This window comes from Oncorhynchus masou, chromosome 29 (genome assembly GCF_036934945.1).
Source record: "Oncorhynchus masou masou isolate Uvic2021 chromosome 29, UVic_Omas_1.1, whole genome shotgun sequence".
In the NCBI taxonomy this organism is placed as follows: Eukaryota; Metazoa; Chordata; class Actinopteri; order Salmoniformes; family Salmonidae; genus Oncorhynchus; species Oncorhynchus masou.
The window spans coordinates 29,141,112-29,163,067 of NC_088240.1; the positions used below are offsets into that span (position 1 = coordinate 29,141,112).

The 21,956-nt window shown below is 43.1% G+C and overlaps 1 protein-coding gene across 1 annotated transcript in view; it reads right to left on the bottom strand.

Moving 5' to 3' along the window:
* Positions 1 to 21,956, bottom strand: part of LOC135519549 (low-density lipoprotein receptor-related protein 1B-like) — an 82,890-nt gene that overhangs the window by 30,850 nt on the left and 30,084 nt on the right. The window contains exon 3 of the mRNA XM_064944783.1: positions 4,204 to 4,341. Within this exon, the coding sequence (XP_064800855.1) occupies positions 4,204 to 4,341 (138 nt within the window). The remainder of the gene's footprint in view (positions 1 to 4,203; positions 4,342 to 21,956) is intronic.

Consider the following 21,956-nt stretch of genomic DNA (forward strand, 5'->3'; position numbering starts at 1 on the left):
CCATGCAGACTGGCAGCTCTGGCTGCGCTGAACAGGCAGGAGACTCCAGCAGCGCTGTAGAGGAGGAAGCTCTGGCAGCGCTAAACAGGCGGGAGACTCCGGCAGTGCAGGAGAGGAGGATGGCTCTGGCAGCGCTGGAGAGGCGAGGCGCACTGTAGGCCTGATGCGTGGTGCTAGCACTGGTGGCCGAGGACACGCACAGGAAGCCTGGTGCGGGGAGCTGCCACCGGAGGGCCGGTGCGTGGAGGTGGTACTGGGTAGACCGGACCGTGCAGGCGCACTGGAGCTCTTGAGCACCGAGCCTGCCCAACCTTACCTGGTTGAATACTCCCGGTCGCTCTGCCAGTGCGGCGGAATAGCCCGCACTGGGCTATGCAGGCGAACCGGGGACAGACAAACTAGACACACAACATAGAATGCCCACTCAGATCACACCCTGACCAAACAAAACATATAAACATATAAAGCAAACTATGGTCAGGGTGTGACAGCATGCTCTGAGTACGCGTCTTGGTAATCAACATGGTCCTGCGGCCTTGTGAATTTTAACCTGTTTAAAGGTCTTACTCTCATCGGCTACAGAGAGCTTGATCACAGTCATCCAGAACAGCTGGTGCTCTCATGCATGGTTCAGCGTTGCTTGCCTCAACGCAAGCATAGAAGGCATTTAGTTTGTCTGGTAGGCTCGCCTCACTGGGCAGCTCATTGCTGGGTTTCCCTTTGTTATTTTAAGGTCTCTCCGGAGATGTTCGAATGGGTTCAAGTCCAGGCTCTGGCTGGGCCACTCAAGGACATTCAGAGACTTGTCCTGAAGCCACTCCTGCATGGTCTTAGCTGTGTGCTTAGGGTCGTTGTCCTAAGCACATATTGCAAGGTGAACCTTCGCTCCAGTCTGAGGTCCTGAGTGCTCTGGAGCAGGTTTTCATCAAGGATCTCTCGGTACTTTGCTCCATTAACCTTTCCCTCGATCCTGACTAGTCTTCCTGTCCCTGATGCTGAAAAACATCCCCACAGCATGATGCTGCCGCCACCATGCTTCACCGTAAGGATGGTGCAAGGTTTCCTCCAGATGTGACACTTGGCATTCAGGCCAAAGAGTTCAATCTTGGTGGCCACTGACTAGTTAAAACTTTACATCTTAACAAGTATCTCTTTTAGAAGGCCAATATCACATTACATAATTTCACAAATAGTTTAATCTTTACTCATTAATTTTATACAACAACTAGATGTAAATCTGATCACTGTGAAGTATACACACACAGAGGTACAGTTATATAGTTCTCCTGTCCTTCCCTGATTTCACAGAATAAAACAACTTTGACAGGAATGTTCTTTAATTACCTACGGACCATTCCCACATTCTCAAAAATAAAAATATTGTTCAGTTCACCCATTTTGTGGATTAGGAGTTTAGGCGAGAGAAGCTCTTTGTTCTGAGACTCTCTCCCTCTCTACTGCATGGCAGTTTCTACCTGGTATTTATGACCTGAGGTAATAAAACCTGGGTTAGGAGAGAGAGAGGGGGAGGGCACAATCTACACCCAGAAAGGGCCACGTCATGACACCCTGGAACGGGTAGCAACATAGAAAGTAGCTGGCTTGATAAAAACGATGTTCATTTCCTCTGTTCTCTTTGCTCGCAATGTCATTTGTTTTTAGATAAACAGCTTGTTTTTGAATGGTAACTGTGTTAAGGCTGGGGTTTGGGATGGGATGAGGAGTACTGGAAAGGTGTGACTTTCAGCTTACAATAAATAGGCCATAAGTATACAGCAGATCGCTGATTGTCCTCAATTTGATTATGCTATAACAACATACTGTAGCACCATGACCAGGATCTCTATTCATTTAAGTGAGAAGATTAGGGCTTTCAGGAGTAACGGAAAATCTAGTACAGACAACAATGTTTTTTTTATTATTTATTAGTATATTTGAGTTTATTTACAATATTTGTTGTATTCTTTGCTTTGTCTTTTCTGGTGGATTAAACTGAAATTGGAACCATTTTTCTATGGCTTGTTTAAAAAATAACAATATTTTGGAGACAATTTTTTCTCTCCAAATTACCTAAAGTGAGTGAGAAAAAGGCCATTTTTGAATATGGGGTGAGACGTTCTTACTAATTTGTAAATAAAGCCAATTTGTTATTTAGAATGATTTATTTCTGTTTTTAGAGGGAGAGAAACCAAAAGCCCACTGTCGCCTCATGGGTCTCCCAGTCGCAGCCGGCCCTGGTATCGAGCCAGCATCTGTAGGAATTTAGCTTGCACTGTGATGCAGTGTGTTAGACCGCTGCGCCACTCGGGAGGCCCCATTCACACATTTTTTTATGCTGATCAATTGCCTTGCACAAAGTATTAAAATACAGAGAGGTGTTGGCAAGAGTCTTTTTTCCTGCTAAGAGCCCGTAATAGCCCACAAATTATCTCTAAATCCCGCAGCATAATCTCAAAACTTTTAGATGAGCAACCACTGTAAGTGGGTGAAGTATGCTGTGGTGATATTATGGTTACAGTATGTTTATACTGTATGTGCAGTATATGAGTACAGTTGCCAGTTTGCTCTATGTCCCCGCCACTGCACCTGTAGACTTCAGGGAGGTTAGTTACCTCAAGCTACTTTACAGACCGTACTAAGCAAACAGAGCCAGGTGGCTCAGTGGAAAAAGTTCATCATGGCATGCAGTCCTGTGAGAAGGAGTTCCAGCGTGCACTGCCCCGAGTGGAGTATGTGATTAAAAATAAACACGTTTTCTGAAGGTGAGAGAGAAGGGTTTAGTGCTTTTCCATATGGGTACCTTGGTATTATGCCCTCCTGGGATTTAGCCATGTATATTCATAAGAGAAGAAAGGGAGGAGGTGGTAGCAGGAAAAGTTGTCATAGACCCAGCTGGTTCTCTCTCTAACTTCTCTTAGTGACCTCAATTCCTCCTCCGTTTGTTCTACCTCCTATCAAGCCTGCTCTGCTCTCAGTGCTCTCTATGTGCATAATGGTGAAGTAGAACATATGTGTCCCAACCTGAGCTGAGACCAACAGGTCACTGTCACTCCCACTCCAGCCCAATGAGATGCATTTGTAATATTCCATCCCATGGAATCACTAAAAAGGCCACAAATCAGATATACTTCCAGTCAATCCCTGCAGGGTGCCAGATATGAGTAACTTGAGGAGGAGTATGCCAGTTAAAACAAGAGCCAGTACAACTGTTACAATTATTGATAGATTTTTTTGTTCGTAAAAAATATTAACAGGGCTTCAAACAACTTCTTAGTGAATGGATTAGGTAAATGCTGGTTGACAGGACGTGGCTAGAATGCACTATTGCATTAAGGCCTGCATGGAGTTTAGATCTCACAGGCCAATGACAGCCCTGTAGCTGTCTATAGGCTATATACAGTACAGCAGTTAAACTACACACTCAACAAATACTGTATGAAATCACTTTGGGAGGTAATAGTCATTCAAAATCATACATTTTAAGAGGGTTTAAGAAAACAAATACACTTACGCAGTTGCTCTATTACAATGTCAACCACTTTGAGATCAATATTAATGCAATTCCTTTCCTTTGTCTTACTCTCCGCCAACACACCAAGCCAATGCATCAGACTGAGCAGAACATTGTATTGAACAGAACAGCAAATGAAATGTCCAGTGGAATCCCAGTGAATGGGATGCGTTTTGACTGTTTTCAGCATTTCCTCGAATCAAAAGCCAAGATCATTACCTTGAATCGACACACAGTGTGACTTGTATGTCTTCCAGGTCAAAAAAGGTCACAGTATTGTCCGTACCGGCCAAGCTGACTGCAGCTAACGAGTACTTAATCAGCACTGCCCGGTGGGTGGGCTTTGTCAGTATCCCATTAAGCCAGGTGTCTATAGCAGCTTGGTGTTGCGGCTTTAGAATGTTGTGAGCAACAACAACCTGTGTACAACACAACACTTGGTGCTAGTGACCTGCTGGTCCCAGCCAATCACCGGCTCTGTTACTGACAACCTACCTGGGTGATAGGAAGTAACCTTGGCACGCTCACAGTGTTTGACTAGAGAGGGCAAATTATAAAAGAGAGACATACATATTGGTGAAAGACATACTGCTGTCTAAAAATAACTATACCACATGCTTCACTAATACCAGTCTTGTTGATGTGGTCCATTCAGTGTTCATGGACGTGAATGAGATACAACCAGCTCTTACCTCTACAGTGAACTCCTTCATCGAAGCCATCCTCACAGTCTATGGCTCCGTTGCAGAGCTTGTTGAAGTGAATGCACTTCCTCGTCCCTATGCACTGTATGTGATTCAGGGGACATCTCACCACCACGTCCCCCGCACCTGGAACAGAGAAGACAGTCACTGTTAGCAAGCCCTGTATGGTATGATATGTCATAATTGTCTATGTTCATTAGTAATGGGTGAAAAATCCTATACTGTACAGTTACATATCGCAATCAAATTTTGGGATATTTTACTCTTTTTTTTCACTGTAGCATTAGCTAGAGCTAGTCGGCGCTACCTGCACAAAAACTCTGGTATTTTTCATCCTATAGCTTGTTATCCTAGCTATAAATAGTGAGCTTGTTCTCCTAGCTATAAAAAGTCATTTCCATGACTGATGAAAACTCGTTTTCTGATGCTCTCTCCTGTCTCTCCGCAGCAGGCATAGTGAGCAAGATGTTTGCAACATCAAATCACAATAAAATTGCAGTATCAAATCGCAATACATATAAAATCGTGACAATCGTGGTACGTCTTGCATCGTGATGTCACTGGCAATTCCCAGCTCTAATGTTCATTACCTAATTATAGGTGTTAGATTGTAAGGAACACCCAAAGGTGATTAACTGAATTGCCATATTGTGCATTTGATAATAAACCCTCAGAATGCACAGTTGAAACCTTGAGCTATGAGCAGACAATCAACAATAAATTACACAACACTAATCACTATACCTAATTACTCATAAAAGCATTTATTTTTATGATCATTGTTTGGAGACATTTTGTTTTCATACTCTATAATCTTTTCCCACAGCGCTGTTCCTCTACAGAAAACATGATTACCATTCACAGAAGCACATCAGAGTAAAATATATAGAAGGCATATGCAAATTCTGTTTACACTTGACGGCATTGTTCTTTATACACAACAGATGTTCAGTGAGCTACAATGGGAAAGCCACGCTCCTGAACCACACACGGAAACCTATAACAGTGTGTAACCACGGGCGTGAGAGCACACACACACACACACACACACACACACACACACACACACACACACACACACACACACACACACACACACACACACACACAGAGCAGAGAGGAAACAGCTGTTTAAGGATTCATGAGGCATATAGGTGACCCTCATCTGCGTGGCAGCAGCCCACCAGAGTACATAAAATACATCTGACCCAAGCAGCCAGCATTGTAAATGTGTCACATTGCACCTTAACTGCATTGGTATCAATTACCATAACGTCAACACTAGCCACTTAACAAGGAGATTTATTGTTACACGAGGCAGGATCTCTTACCGATCCCCAGAGTTCCTCCATGTAGCTCTATACGAACTCATATCCAACCAAGAGCACTTGAACCATCCTCGCTGAGCCATTACTTCTTAACAGCTTTCATTTATACTTCATAAGGCAGGATGATGCCACAATTAAGGTGGCCATTACAAAATGGTCTGTCATTCCCAAGAGATTTAAAGAATAGATTTGTTGGTGCAATAGAAGTGAAACCATGATGATTCCCTGTAACCATGCCAAGGTCTCTACTCTCAGGCCTGCATTATTACATGTAATGCATATGAGATCTTTTTAAGTCTCTTATATCTTAGACACCTCACCCCAGCCCTAAGGATATGCAAGATTTAGGCAAAGTCAAATATAAGTGACCCTTTCAACATGAGCAAAATGGCAGCCAAATCAACTGGGCTCTTTTCACATTGTTCCTCTGAGACCTGAGTGATAAATCCTATTTGTTTCGGAATGAAGCCAACATTGCACACAATAGGTTGCACTCTTCGCCCTAGTATTATTATACTAGGACAGGAGTCACCTAACGCTTCAACCAACATGAGAAAAAGAGGTGCAGCAAAATCACAACATTTGAAGAGGAAAAGGTGTGACCACGTCCAGTATATTCACTTGAAAAATGCTTTTCAAAGTAAATACCATACAGGGAAAATCAACGCTCGCTGCTCATCCACAGAGCCATTTTCTTAATGCATCCAAATAATTTACAAACACATTATATTGTTACTGCATCCACAGAATCTATTTACGGTAGTTAACAAAAGAATGTTTAGGTCTCTGACAACATGTCCCAATTCTCTTGCTGCGTGTGCACTGATCTAATGCAATGAGAGAAAGGCATGAATATTCATTGATTCTGATCCACCATACAGGAACACACAGATGGTCTCTCTACAGTTGAGAGAGGATGACAATCACTCTACTTAGCCCAGCGCAAAACTACCAACCACATTCTGCTCATTATGGTGCTGTAGGGTCCGTGGAAAAGTTAACAAAACTTATATTTCAACACATCAGACAGCCAGGGACTATACAGTTTAGATAATTAGGTATGGCATGTCTTCAGTGGGTAGATAGATTCCAAATGCAGGGAACTGTAGCTCCGGTAACTGATGTCTTTGTTTACCAAGTTGTGATATTTAATCTCTCCAAATACTGTAGATCAGAGTGGCACATATCCAGCCTCACAATAATTGATTAATAAATGAATCAGGTCCAGACAAGGGGGAAGATGTTTAGAGTTGGGGGTGCTGGGGGGGAGGGATAGTGGAATACAGTTGAGCAGACATGTTTTTAGGATTTCCACAAAACAATGTCATGCAATTCGATGTCATTTACATGATGGAAGACATGGGCAGAATATTTTTTTTATACCACACAACTGGCAAAATGCAGGTAGGGTGACCACATTTAAAATACCAAAATGCTGGACAAGAGGATGATTTTGCGGGACATTAGTGGGACAGTGTAGCCTACATTTAAAAAAAAAATCTTCCCCCAACACACACACACAAATCTCCCTACCGCTCATGGTGTAGTGCACATTTTGTAGGTGCCGGAGAGGAATGACGTCATTATTTCTCAACGTTTGTATTGACATACAGTATGTAGACTAGTGAATATCATTATAGAATATGCATAGAATGCATCCTCCAATTGCAATGTCTGCCTATCCCCACACATATTGTCTCAAGAATTGTTTAGATTTTTAGTAGTCGTTGAAAATAGGCCATGGCATTATTATTCAATTGTGAATGACGATTCTTTGAGCGTTACCAGTGAAATGTCCAAGTGTAATGGCATTCGTCTGTTGAAGGAGAAGCGGACCAAAATGCAGTGTGGTGGTTACTCATGTTCTTTAATGAAAATGAACGAGACATGAAATAACTTGACATACAAAACAACAAACGGAACGTGAAAACCTATACAGCCTATTTTTTTTATAAAAAATAATTTATTATCTTCAATACCATTCATTCTTTACAACTCATAATTTACATACATACTCAAAAAATTGTATTTTAATTAAACTAATTAAACTAAACATAAACCCCAAACAAAACCTCAGGGGAGCATCTTCCCTCCCCGTCACCCTACAAAACACCTTTCCCTATCTCCCCGTCCCTAATCTATCCTCTTACAAATCTAAATGACACCCAGCCCTAAACCCCCCTTCTACCTCTCCTGAGCAGCATGCTGCCCCCACTTCCTCTCCTTCCTCTTCATCCTCCCCCTCAAATGTCCTTCCACCCTCCTCACTATCCCTTCCACCCCCCAATCTCTCCCTGTCTTCACCACGTTCTGCCTTGCTTCCCACAGCCCCCGTTTAAAGAGACTCATGAGAAGCCAGAGCAGAAACCTGTCCCTATCCGTCCCTCTCGCTCTCCCTACACCCCTCTCTAACCTGGCCCACGTCAATACAAAATCCCCCTTTACCAAACCTAACAACACCCGTGCCCTAGCCCATACTACTCCGGCAAAGGCACAGTCCCAAAAGACATGGCGCACAGTCTCCTCCCTGCCACAAGAGGATCTTGGACAGGTGGGGGATTGCACCAAACTATACCGGTACAAGATGGAACGTACCGGAAAACACTTATGAAGGCTCAACCAATTCAGGTCCTTGAGCCTGTTGTCCAGACCCCGCGCCTGCACTCCCTCCCAGACCACTTCTGAGATGCCCACTACAGGCGCCGGACTCCCTGCCTTTCTGACCTCCTCGTACAGGTGCCTATGATCTAAACCTACTTGGGCAACTTCAACCTCAGGGTGCGCACGCAGCCACTTGGCCGCATGACCAAAGTTCCACGGCAGCTGTTCCGCCCAAGGACCCGTGTTAGACCACACCATTATGCTTCTCGCCTGATACGAGAAAAATACCCGCAGGAGGTAACCGGACGGGTGTATCACTGGCTGAGCAAGCTCCGTTAACAAGAAAGAATCAAAAATTGTGTCCAGCTTGAGGGGGAAATGTGGTACCCCCCTACCTCCCTCCCCGATGGGACAGATCATGCGTGCCCTGGCGACGCACTCGCACCTGCCACTCCACATAAACTGAAACACAAGCCTCACTAGAGGCCTCCTCAGACAAGCTGGCAATGGGTAGATGTATGCCAAATACAAAAGAGACGGCAACACATCCACCTTTAGGACCAGGACTTTGCCCATAAAAGACAAATACCTAGCTTTCCACATTGCTAGCTTCCTCTGTACCGCTGCGATACGCATGTTCCAGTTTAGTGTCGCTGAGCCGGAGGTCTCAAAATGGACCCCGAGAATCCTCAGGGCCCCCTCACAGAGAGATAACCCCCCAGGCACATCCGTTCTACCGCGCCATCTTCCGAAAAACTTGACGGAAGACTTTGCATGGTTCAGAACTGCTCCCGACGCGCGGGTGAAATCCACAAAGATGGCAAGGGACCTTGTCAGGCACGAGTCCTTGCACAACAGCAAGGAAGTGTCGACAGCGTACTGTGTCATCTTAACACGCAGCCCACCACTTCCAGGGATCAGCAAACCTTCCACCCCTGTGTCTGCCCTAATGGCAGCCCCCAGAGGCTCCATGCACAGAACGAAGAGGAGAGCCGAGAGTGGGCACCCCTGCCTGACCCCAGACGAGAGGTCAAAAACGTCACCCAAGTGACTATTTACACTAACTCGGCACCCCGCTCCGACATATAATGTATGAATCCATCCTATAAACTTCTCCCCAAATCCTAATCGACCTAACACTCTGAATAAAAAGGATCTATTCACGCGATCGAAGGCTTTCGCCTGATCTAGCGCTGCTACCATAAAAGGCAGTCCTCTATCTTCAACCCAAGCGATGGAGTCCCTGATTAACTGTAGGTTCCATCTAATAGAGCGGCCCTCTACCCCGCACGTCTGATCCTCATGAACAACGTAGGGAAGGGCTGTGCGCAACCGGTCTGCTAAAACCTTTGCAAGTAGCTTGTAATCTACACACAGCATGGTCAACGGCCGCCAGTTGCCAAGTTCTGTTACTTCCCCCTTCTTATATAAAAGTGACAGCACACCAACAGCCATTGATCCCCCGGGACCCCCGTCTCAAGTATGGCCTTCAAGACTTCGAGGACCACTGGTCCAAGTATACCCCAAAACTTGAGATAAAACTCAGCCGGCAGCCCATCCATCCCAGGCACCTTCCCTTTTCCCATCCTCCTAAGAGCGCTCTCAACCTCTTCTAGTGAGATCTGGGCCTCCATCACTTCTCTAATGTCCTCCGGCAACCGCCTGGACAAGTGTTCTAAAAACACATTTCCATGCTCTACATCTATTTCCCTTTCCTTAAATAAACCTTGGAAATGATCAGTTGTCACCCTGACCATATCCTCTGGTTCTCTAACTATACTACCATTTTCTTCCCTAACACCATGCATTACCTTCCTACTCTGTCTTGCCCTAACCAACTTAAAGAACATAGCAGAACAAGTCTCATTATGTTCTAGAAAGCCACTATGCGCACGCTCCAGGAAAGCTCGAGCCTTCCGCTCCTGCAACTCCCTGAGCTGCGCCTTTAGAGTTGCGGATCTCCCATCCCCCGCTCCTGCTCCCCCCCAGCCGCAGACGCATATGACCTTTGACGGGCCGGGCACCCCCGCCACAGGTGTGCTGACGAGCCACACCCATGGCACGTCTTAGGCTTGTCACAATCCCTCGCCTCGTGATCCTCAGATGCACAAAATCTGCATTTTCTTGTACTGCACGAGGCGAATATGTGACCGTAGGCCATACAACGCCTGCAAAATGGGGGCTGACGTGCATAAAACAACGTCCCCCTGTCAGCCCCTAGGGAGAACATAGCAGGAGGATGGAGGTAGCCACCATGTCCCTTTGGGTCCTCTCTGAGGAGGGCCTGGAAGCCTCTCCTCCCATTCCAAAACCCAAGGGAGTCTTTGAGGTGCCTTGCTGAGGAGACGTTAACCATGTATCTCCCCAGAAAAGCCCTCACCTCTTCGTCCTTAACGTAAGGGTTGTAAATGTTGACAGTTACAACCCTAAAGTTATTCTTCGCCAGGCTTGTTATTTCGTAGTGGCACATCGGCCTCTCACCTCCCACTGCTCTTGCCCTTCTCAGGATATCATCTTGTTTTTCCTCTGTATATAGTGCCACGTCGTATGCTCCCTCCAACGAGTTGCCTTGGAAACCAAACACGTCCTTCACCGTCAGCTTTAGAATCCCCATCAATATTATCCTTCCAAAAGATTCCCATCCTAAAGGCTCCAACTCCTTCTCCTTCCAAGCAAAACGAAGCGTTTGCCAGCCCAATCCCAGGGACCGACCGTGTTGATGTATTTAGCACCATCTCCGCAAGGAGAATGGCGCTCGTTCTCTTCTCTTCCAAAACAAGTAAAAAGAAAAACCAAAGTGACCGAGCCTATCTGGTGAAACTACACAGAGACAGGAACAATCACCCACGAAATACTCAAAGAATATGGCTGCCTAAATATGGTATCCAATCAGAGACAACGATAATCACCTGACACTGATTGAGAACCGCCTCATGCAGCCATAGACTATGCTATACACCCCCAAGACAAAATACACCACAAAAACCCATGTCACACCTTGGCCTGACCAAATAAATGAAGACAAACATAATATACTTCGACCAGGGCGTGACACCAAGCTGCAGCCAATAATTTTTACTCAATTAGTTTCATGGGAATATGCATTTACAGTAGATCTTCTTGAATTACTGTTTTGTGAGAAAATTAGAGTAGATGGTTCACAAACTATATAGCCTTCCTGTATTTTGTTTCAATCAAAGAACATTCTGCCTAGGGACGCGCTGTTGAGTTTTGGCCAATGAGATGTTTTTTTTACTATTCAGCTACCATCCTAAAATCGTATAGGTAAAGGGGGATACCTAGTCAGCTGCACAACTTAAATGTGTCTTCCGCATTTAATAAAGGAATGTTTTGGTTTTCCTGACCTGGACCCCATGTACAGTATAATAATAGCCCATTATGGGCTGTTTGTAGGACAATATACCTTTACCCAACACCTCTCTGTATTTTGATACTTTGTGGGTGGGGGCTCCGGAGTGGATGGGGGCTCCCGCAGTGCAAAATGCATTTTTAATTTAGAATCCTCTATATGTAATTATTGGCGGAGAGTCACGTCATGTTTTTTCATATACTGTAGGCCTACCGTAGGCGACATGAGTATCACTAGTGTTGAGTAATGTGGTGTAGGTGTTATTTAAAAAAAATTGCATAATGAAGTTGGAAGCAATAGTATTTGAAGCAAAAGCCTACAACTATTTTAGCACCGTTTCATGCTGCTCTGAGACAAGCATGGGGACTGGTTTTGATAAATCAATGAAATTTTTATTTTCACTGAATCTCTGTTTGGGTATTAGTTAGACTATAATTTGAAAATTAGAGTGTTGAAATGTTATGCTGTTAATGTAGCCTTTATTTAACTAGGCAAGTCAGTTAAGGAAAAATACTTATTTACAAGGACACCCCACTCCTTCCTTCCCTGTTGGTGAATTGAACCCCGTTCTCCCGCAGGACACTGGATTCTTTAGCTAAATAGACCAGTACTGTACTCCCGACCATCACGTTGGACAGTGACATATTTTCCATTCCATCCTAATGGAAACCCAGAGGGTTTTTCATTTTCCTTGGAATAAAAACGCCATAATATTAATCAAATTAAGTACCAGTCAAAGATTTGGACACACCTACTCATTCCAGGGTTTTACTTTATTTTTGCTATTTTCTACATTGAAGAATAGAAGTGAAGACATCACAAGTATGAAATAACACATATGGAATCAGTTAACCTCTTGAAACTCCCCATCCCGGATCCGGGATTGTGACTAAGCCTCAGGCTCATTAGCATAACGCAACGTTAACGATTTCTGAAAATCGCAAATAAAATTAAAATAATGCGTTTGCTCTCAAGCTTAGCCTTTTCTTAACAACACTGTCATCTCAGATTTTCAAAATATGCTTTTGAACCATAGAAATTGACTAATTTGTGTAAGAGTATGCAAAGCTAGCATAGCATTTTGTGTAGCATGTAGCACGCAACATTTTCACAAAAGCCAGATAACCAAATAAATAAAATAATTTACCTTTGAAGAGCTTCTGATGTTTTCAATGAGGAGACTCCCAGCCACATACCAAATGCGCAGTGTTTCCTGAAAGCGTCTGTGTGTAGGAGAAATCGTTCCGTTTTCTACATTGCGCCTGGCTACCGAAACGAACCGAAAATGCAGTCACCTACAACGTGAAACTTTTTCCGGATTAACTACATAATATCGACCGAAACATGGCAAACGTTGTTTGGAATCAATCCTCAAGGTGTTTTTTCACATATCTCTTCATTGACATGCAGTTCGTGGAAGCTTGCTTCTCTCTCTGTGCCCCATGGAAAAATACTGGCAGGTGACTTTTGCGCACCAATTTCGGCGCAGGACACCGGGCGGACACGTGGTAAATGTGGTCTCTTATGGTCAATCTTCCAACGATCTGCCTACAAATACGTCACAATGCTGCAGACACCTTGGGGAAACGACAGAAAGGGCAGACTCATTCCTCTTGCGTTCACAGCCATATAAGGAGATCATGAAAGACAGAGCCTCAAAAATCCTTGTCATTTCCTGGATGCCAAGTCATCTTGGTTTTGCCTGAAGCTCACGTTAAAGGGCACGCACAGAGAAGATATTTGTATTTCTGGACACGTCAGAGTGTTTTCTTTCGAACAGTAGCAATTATATGCATAGTCGAGCATCTTTTTGTGACAAAATATCTTGTTTAAAACGGGAACGTTTTTCTTCCAAAAATGAAATAGCGCCACCATAAGTGTAAGAGGTTAAGAACAAATTCTTATTTACAAAGACATCCTACTCCTTCCTCCCCGTTGGGGAATTGAACTCCGATCTCGCGTGTGCTTGCAAATCTTTAGTACAGCCATTATTGAAGGCTACCAAATGCTTCTCAAAGATGCCCTCTGGTGGTCAAACTAGCACTAACTAGCATTAATGGTACCAGTGGTTCACACTTAAATAACGTGCCATAGATTTCTGCGGCACCATGCAAGCTGCACCGCAATTCGCTGCAACTTTTAAAGAAGGAACCAATGTAGCCTGTTTTGCTGCTTCTTAACTCAATACCGTTTTGAAAGTCTCCTTTCTTAATGGTTTTACATTCCTTGAGACCAACCAGAAATGTTTTGTTGGCCAAATGTTCTTAGATTTTGTGGTCTCTCGTTTCTGCATCACCAAATTTTGTACAGGAAAAAGAGTAGGCTAGGTGTGTTTCAATTGTTTGTTCAGTACGGACGCACTCTGTAAGTTCTCACAATGGTGCTTGTTCAGTAAAGTTTAGATAAAAGCTGAATTAATGTCTTGGAAGATCACAATGATTAATTATTATTCTATACTTAACAAAAATATAAGCGTACAGTTTAAAACATTTTTTTTACTGAGTTACAGTTCATACAAGGAAATCAGTCAATTGAAATAAATGCATTAGGCCCTAATCTATGGATTTTACATGACTGCAAATACAGATATGCATCTGTTGGTCACAGATACCTTAAAAAACTCTGTTCACAACATTGACATAAGCAAGCTGCTCACCCACACGACGCCATGCACGTGGTCGGTGGTTGTTAGGCCGGTTGGACCTACTGCCAAATATTTTAAAACAATGTTGGAGGTGGCTTATCATAGAGAAATGAGCATTCAGTTATCTGGCAACAGCTTTGGTGGATATTCCTTCAGTCAGCATGCCAATTGCATGCTCCTTCAAAACTTGAAACATCTGTGGCATTGTGTTGTATGAGAAAACTGCACATTTTAGATTAGCCCGCTATTGTCCCCTGCACAAGATGCACTTGTGTAATGATCATGCTGTTTAATCAGAATCTTGATATGCCACACCTGTCAGGTGGATGGATTATCTTGGCAAAGGAGAAATGTTTACTAACAGGGAGGTAAACAAATGTGTGCACAACATTTGAGAGAAATACGCTTTTTGTGCATATGGACATCTTTTATTTATATTCATATATTTTTTCAATACAGAAGACATAATATAAATACAATATAATAGCATAATATAACGTTACTGTTATAACAATGACACCAAATAGCCTAGTGGTTCGAGCCAGTAACCGAAAGGTTGCTGGATCGAATCCCAACCTGACAAGTAAAAAATCTGACGTTCTGAGCAAAGACAGTTAAAGAAGTGGATGTTTTTAACTGCCTTGACAGCTCGGGAAGCGCTGAAGACATGGATGCCGATTATGGCAGCTCCCCGCACCTCTCTGAGTCAGAGGGGTTGGAACTTGTTGGGGATAGGGGGCAGTATTTTCACTTTGGATGAATTGCATGCCCATAGTGAACTGCATCCTACTTTGTCCTAGATAGCTAATATATGCATATTATTATTACTATTGGATAGAAAACACTCTGAAGTTTCTAAAACTGTTTGAATTATGTCTGTGAGTATAACAGAACTCATAGGGCAGGCAATCTTCCAAACAGGAAGTGAAATTCTGAATGCGGGTCTAATTTTAAGTCATCGCCTCTTCACTTCCAAACAAGATATGGATCTGTTCGCACTTCCTACGCCTTCCACTAGATGTCCTCACTCAGTAGAACGTGGAATGGAGCCTCTGGTGTGAACTTTGACCGAATGGGAGGGGAATGAGTCACTGTACTGGCAGAATGCAATTTCCCTGTTGCGCATTTGTCTGTTGATATCACCATCGTTCCATTTGGCTGCAGATGAAAACGTATGCTCCGGTTGAAAGGTTATTGGATATATATGAAAATAACATCCTGAAGATTGATTCTCTACTTAGTTTGACCAGTTTATTCGAACAGGAAAATATATTTTTGAAGTTTTCGTCCGAGTTCGCCTGGACCAGCGTCAGCTTTTGGGCACGTGAGCTGAAAGTGGTAGCAAATGCAGCTAATTGGACACTAGTAATGGACATTATGGAACAAAACAACAATTTATTGTGGAACTAGGACTCCTTGCACTGCCTTCTGATGAAGATATTCAAAGGTAAGTGAATATTTATAGTGTTTTTTGTAGCTTCTGTTGATGCCAAAATGGCGGCTATTTCTTTGGGTTCTGAGCGCCGTTCTCAGATTATTCTTTTTCCGTTGCATAAAGAATACGTTTATCTTTAATTCTGTGAATAACACTTGCGTCTTTTATCAATGTTTATTGTGAGTATTTCTGCAAAATCACCAGATGTTTTGGAATCAAAACATTACTGCACGTAACGCGCCAATGCAAACTGAGATTTTTTAATTATATATATATATATATATATATATATATATATATATGCACATTATCGAACAAAACACACAATACATGTTTAACATGATGTCCTATGAGTGTCATCTGATGGAGAAAAGGTAAGTGATTCATTTTATCTATACTTTTGCTTTTGTTTCTGTGAAATATCGCTGTGTGTGTTTTTGATATTGGTGGTCATCTAACATAAATATATGTTGTGTTTTCTCTGTAAAACATTTTAAAAATCAGACACGACGGGTAGATTAACAAGATGTTTATCTTTCATTTGCTGTATTGGACTTGTTAATGTGTGAAAGTTAAATATTTCTAAAGAATATTTTTTTCAGCTGAATGGGAGGGGGTGTTCCCTTTAGGGTACTCCTTGTGCACCCCTAGCCCCAACAGGTTGTGACAAGGGGGCAGTATTTTCATTTTTGGAGAAAAAAACGTTCCCGTAATAAACGGGATATTTTGTCAGGACAAGATGCTAGAATATGCATATAATTGACAGCGTAGGATAGAAAACACTCTAAAGTTTTCAAAACTGTAAAAATATTGTCTGTGAGTATAACAGAACTGATGTTGCAGGCGAAAGCCTGAGAAAAATCCAATCCGGAAGTGCCTCATGTTTTGAAAGCTCTGCGTTCCAATGTGTCACTATTGAGCAGTGAATGGGCTATCAACTCTTTCTCCGTATTCCAAAAGTTTTCTACAGCATTGTGACGTAGTTTTACGCATTTATGTTGAAGTGGTCACCTGATGCTTCCAGAGAGATTCTCGCGTAAAATACAGAGGGAGCCATTAATCCAATCGGTCCTACTGAAAAACTAATTGTCCCGATGGATATATTATCGAATAGATATTTGAAAAACACCTTGAGGATTGATTATAAACAACGTTTGCCATGTTTCTGCCGATATTATGGAGCTAATTTTGAACATTTTTCTAACATGCATTGACTGAGGGGTGTGAATACCAGTGGAGGCTCCTCAGAGGAGGAAGGGGAGCATCATCCTCTTCAGTGAATTTCATAAAAATGTAACTTCTTATGGCTGGGAGCAGTATTGAGTAGCTTGGATGAATAAGGTGCCCAGAGTAAACTGCCTGCTCCTCAGGCCCAGAAGCTAATATATGCATATCATTAGTAGATTTGGATGGAAAACATTCTGAAGTTTCTAAAACTGCTTGAATGATGTCTGTGAGTATAACAGAGCTCATATGTCAGGCAAAAACCTGAGAGAAAAATCCAACCAGGAAGTGGGAAATCTGAGGTTTGTAGTTTTTCAAGTCATTGCCTATCAAATATACAGTGTCTATGGGATCATATTGCACTTCCTAAGGCTTCCACTAGATGTCAACAGTCTTCAGAAGCTTGTTTGAGGCTTCTACTGTGAAGGAGCGGGGAATGAGAGCTGATTGAGTCAAGTGTCTGGCAGAGTGCCATGAGCTCATTCAAGCGCGCTCCCGTGAGAGGTAGCTGCGTTCCATTGCATTTCTAAAGACAAAGGAATCCCACAGTTTCATCAGCTCTTTTGGTGGCTGGTCTCAGAGGATCCCGCAAGTGAAGAAACTGGATGTGAAGGTCCTGGGCTGGCACGCTTACACGTGGTCTACCGTTGTGAGGCCGGTTGGACTGACAAATTCTCTAAACTGATGTTGGAGGAGGCTTATGGTAGAGAAATTAACATTAAATGATCTGGCAACAGCTCTGGTGGACATTCCTGCAGTTATCATGCCAATTACATGCGCCCTCAAAACATATTTTGCATTGAGTTGTATGACTAAACTGTACATTTTAGAGTGGCCTTTTATTGTCCCAAGTACAAGGTGCACCTGTGTAATGATCATGTTGTTTAATAATTTTCTTGATATGATATTCTCTTGGTAAAGGAGAAATGCTCACTAACAGGTATGTAAACACATTTGTGCACAACATTTGAGAGAAATAAGCATTTCTAGGATCTTTTATTTCACCTTATGAAACATGTGACCAACACTATATTTTTTGTGTTTATATTTTTTGTTCAGTACAGTTTAATAACCATCAAGGGTCATAACCCAACCTGTTTGTTGCCTTGAAGAAAAAAAGTAATATCCTCCTTAGTTACAGAGGGTGCAGTGAGAGAGACTACTGCTGCACAAAAAGCTCAGGATATCAAATGTTTTCCTATGATCAAGGAGCTAAGTAGGTCCATTCTATTCAAAACCGCCGAAATTCATCAGCTTTTTTTTATTCGTCCTTTCCATTAAATTAGAATAAATTCAATGTCATTATCTGGTGTCAGTCCACTCACAGCCAAAATAAATCTTCAATCTGTGCTATCCACATAGTATTTTTTATTAACCACCATGTTACATTCTTCAGAGAAGTAAATGTAGAGAAATCCGCTGGGACTGGGCAATCTATTTGGTATTTTTAACGTGCCATGAAAAGTCTTTCAGTGGCTATGTTTATTATGATTATTGCTTTAATCAGAGCTCCACCACGGTATGCCAAATGATAAATTCTTGGAAAACAATAATTGATAATATATTAGTAGGGATGCTCACTGAACTCCTCTGTTTTAGGTTTGTAACGCTCATACCTTGTGATTGCATGTGTGCCAATGGATTCCTTGTCCAGCCATATTGATTATCAAGGTATCATACATATGTTCTCCTTGGCCCATATTGTGTATTTTAACTCTGACTTTTAAAAAAACACCAGATCCAACAGCACAAGTTAGACTTGTAGATTCAAATAATTGAATCCTAACTTTTTATTTAACCTTTATTTAACTAGGCAAGTCAGTTAAGAACAAATTCTAATTCACAATGAAGGCCTACACTCGCCAAACTTGGACGACACCGGGCCAATTGTGCACCACCCTATGGGACTCCCAATCACGGTGTCTGTGGTGATGCCTCAACCACTGAGATACAGTGCCTTAGACTGCTGCGCCACTCAGGAGCCCCAACTTGAGACAGACATATGCCAATGTAAGACATTCCTGCATAACGCCACACCAACTATCCTGCTAGCTATTATCTGAGAACTAAGCAGCTGGTCCTGGTCCATTCCTGGAAGGGAGACCAGTGGTGTTGCTGCTGGAAGAGGTGTTAGATGGGGCATTAGAGGGAAAACATCCTTCTGGTGAAAGCAGACACCAATGCCCCAGGCCAGGGCAGTGTTTAGGCACTACCCTGCAAAGGGTACAATCCTGTGGATGAGATGGTAAACCAAGGTCCTGACACGGAGTGGTCATTAATTGCCCATGACACTTGTAGTGAGAGGAGGAATGACAAGCCCAGTGTCCCGGATGAATTCTAAACCAAGTCGCCTTACCATGGCCACCTAATCAGCCACCTCTTTTCTCCACTGCAACTCCCTAAGCTGATGATGTGAATGGTAATATTCTCTTTGCAAACCTACAAGGTAAAACAAAGGTCCCAAACTTAAGATGCTAGTTTGTGTAGGGTGTGTGTCTGAACAATGAGACATGAATGAGAGAGTGCAGTGTCCCTTAGGGAATAGTCAGCTCCTCACTTCACTACTAATTCACAGCGCTATCACTGTTGTCAATCTTTTTGAGACCCTGCTGAGTTATTTAAAGCTAGAAGAGTGTTTGAGCTACATTATGTCATGTTGGGTCTCTGACAGTGGAGGAATGTCTGAGTAGCACATTGGATGGGAATAAATGTCATGAGCAATATTTATAAGGTCCGTCTGAAAATTGCCAATTCATTTGTTTGACGAACAGAGCTAGGGAAACAATGGAAGTGGGTGTATTCAAGTTTGGAAAAAAGCCATCAAGCTCACGAAAATATATAGGAGAACACTACTCCAAGAGTAGGAGTAAGCTGAACTTACAACTTTAACCCCAATAGCATAAACAACAACAATATACAACAACAATAGCATATGATAAAGCAAAAACAAGTTAGTAGATTTTTTTGCAAATGTAGAATTTTTCAAAAACAGAAATACCTTATTTGCATAAGAATTCAGAACCAGAACCTTTGCTATGAGACTCGAAATTGAGCTCAGGTGCTGTTTCCATTTATCATCCTTGAGATGTTTCTACAACTTGATTGGAGTCCACCTGTGGTAAATTCAATTGATTTTTACATGATTTGAAAAGGCAAACACTTGTCTATATATGGTCCCAAAGTGGGCAGTGCATGTCAGAGCACAACCCAAGCCATGAGGTTGAAGGAATTGTCTGTGGAGCTCCGAGACAGGATTGTGTCGAGGCAAAGATCTGTGGAAGGGCACTGGCCTCCATCATTCTTAAATGGAAGAAGTTTTGAACCACCAAGACTCTTCCTAGAGCTGGCCGCCTGGCTAAATTGAGAAATCGTGGGAGAAGGGCCTTGGCCAGGGAGGTGACAAAGAACCTAATGGACACTCTGACAGAGCTCCAGAGATTCTCTGTGGAGATGGGAGAACCTTCCAGAAAGACAACCATTTCTGCAGCACTCCAACTTCATGATGGTGATGGAGTAGTGTTTGCCCATGCATTCGTGGGTGAACAGGTGTAAAGGAGGGACTAAGCACACACCCCTGAGGGGCCCCAGTGTTGAGGATCAGCGTGGTAGATGTGTTGTTGCCTACCCTTAACACCTGGTGGTGGCATGTCAGAAATTTCAGGATCCAGTTGCAGAGGGAGGTGTTTAGTCCCACGGTCCTTAGCTTAGTGATGATTTTCGTGGGAACTATGGTGTTGAATGCTGAATTATAGCCAATGAACAGCATTTTCACAAAGGCGTTCCTTTTGTCCAGGTGGGAAAGGGCAGTGTGTAGTGCATTTGAGATTGCGTCATCCTTGGATCTGTTGCGGCGGTATGCAAATTGGAGTGAGTCTAGGGTTTCTGGCATGATGGTGTTGATGTGAGCCATGACCAGCCTTTCAAAGCACTTCATGGCTACCGACGTGAATGCTACGGGGCGGTAATCATTCAGGCAGGTTACCTTCCCTTTCTTGGGCACAGGACCTATAATGGTCTGTTTGAAACATGTAGGTATTACAGACTCGGCCAGGGAGAGATTCAAAATTGTCTGTGAAGACACATGACAGTTGGTTCGCGCATGCTTTGAGTACACGTCCTCGTAATCCGTCTGCCCCTTCAGCTTTGTGAATGTTGACCTGTTTAATGGTCTTGCTCACATCGGCTACGGAGAGCGTGATCACACAGTCGTCTGGAACAGCTGGTGCTATCATGCATGCTTCAGTGTTGCTTGCCTCAAATTGAGCTTTTAGCTCATCTGGTAGGCTCGCGTCACTGGGCAGCTCGCGGCTGGTTTTCACTTTGAGGTCCATAATAGTTTTCAAGCCCTGCCACATCTGACGAACGTCAGAGCCAGTGTATTAGGATTCACTCTTACACCTGTATTGACACTGCCTGTTAAATGGTTCGTTGAGGGCATAGCAGAATTTATTATAAGCGTCCGGATTAGTGTGCCGCTCCTTGAAAGCGGCAGCTCTAGCCTTTAGCTCGGTGCGGATTTTGCCTGTAATCTACGGCTTCTGGTTGGGAAATGTACGTACGGTCACTGTGGGGACGACATCATCAATGCACTTATTGATGAAGCCGGTGACTGAGGTGGTATACTCCTCAATGCCATTGGATGAATCCTGGGAACATATTGCAGTCTGTGCTTGAAAAACAGTCCTGTAGCACAGCATCCGACCACTTCCATATTGACTGTCACTGGTACATCCTGCTTTAGTTTTTGCTTGTAAGCAGGAATCAGGAGAATTTAATTAGGGTCAGATTTGCCAAATAGAAGGCGAAGGAGAGCTTCGTATGCATCTCTGTGTGTGGAGTAAAGGTGGTCTAGAGTTTTTTTCCTCTGGTTGTACAGAAATTAGGTAAAAAGGATTTAAGCTTGCCTGGATTAAAGTCCCTGGCCACAATGAGTGCCACTTCTGGATGAGCATTTTCTTGTTTGCTTATGGCTTTATACAGCTCGTTTAGTGCTGTCTTAGTGCCAGCATCGGTTTGTGGTGTTAAATAGACAGTCATGAATAAAATAGATGTGAACTCTCTTGGTAGATAGTGTGGTCTACAGACTATCATGAGGTATTTTACTGTACCTCAGGCGAGCAATACCTTGAGACTTCTTTA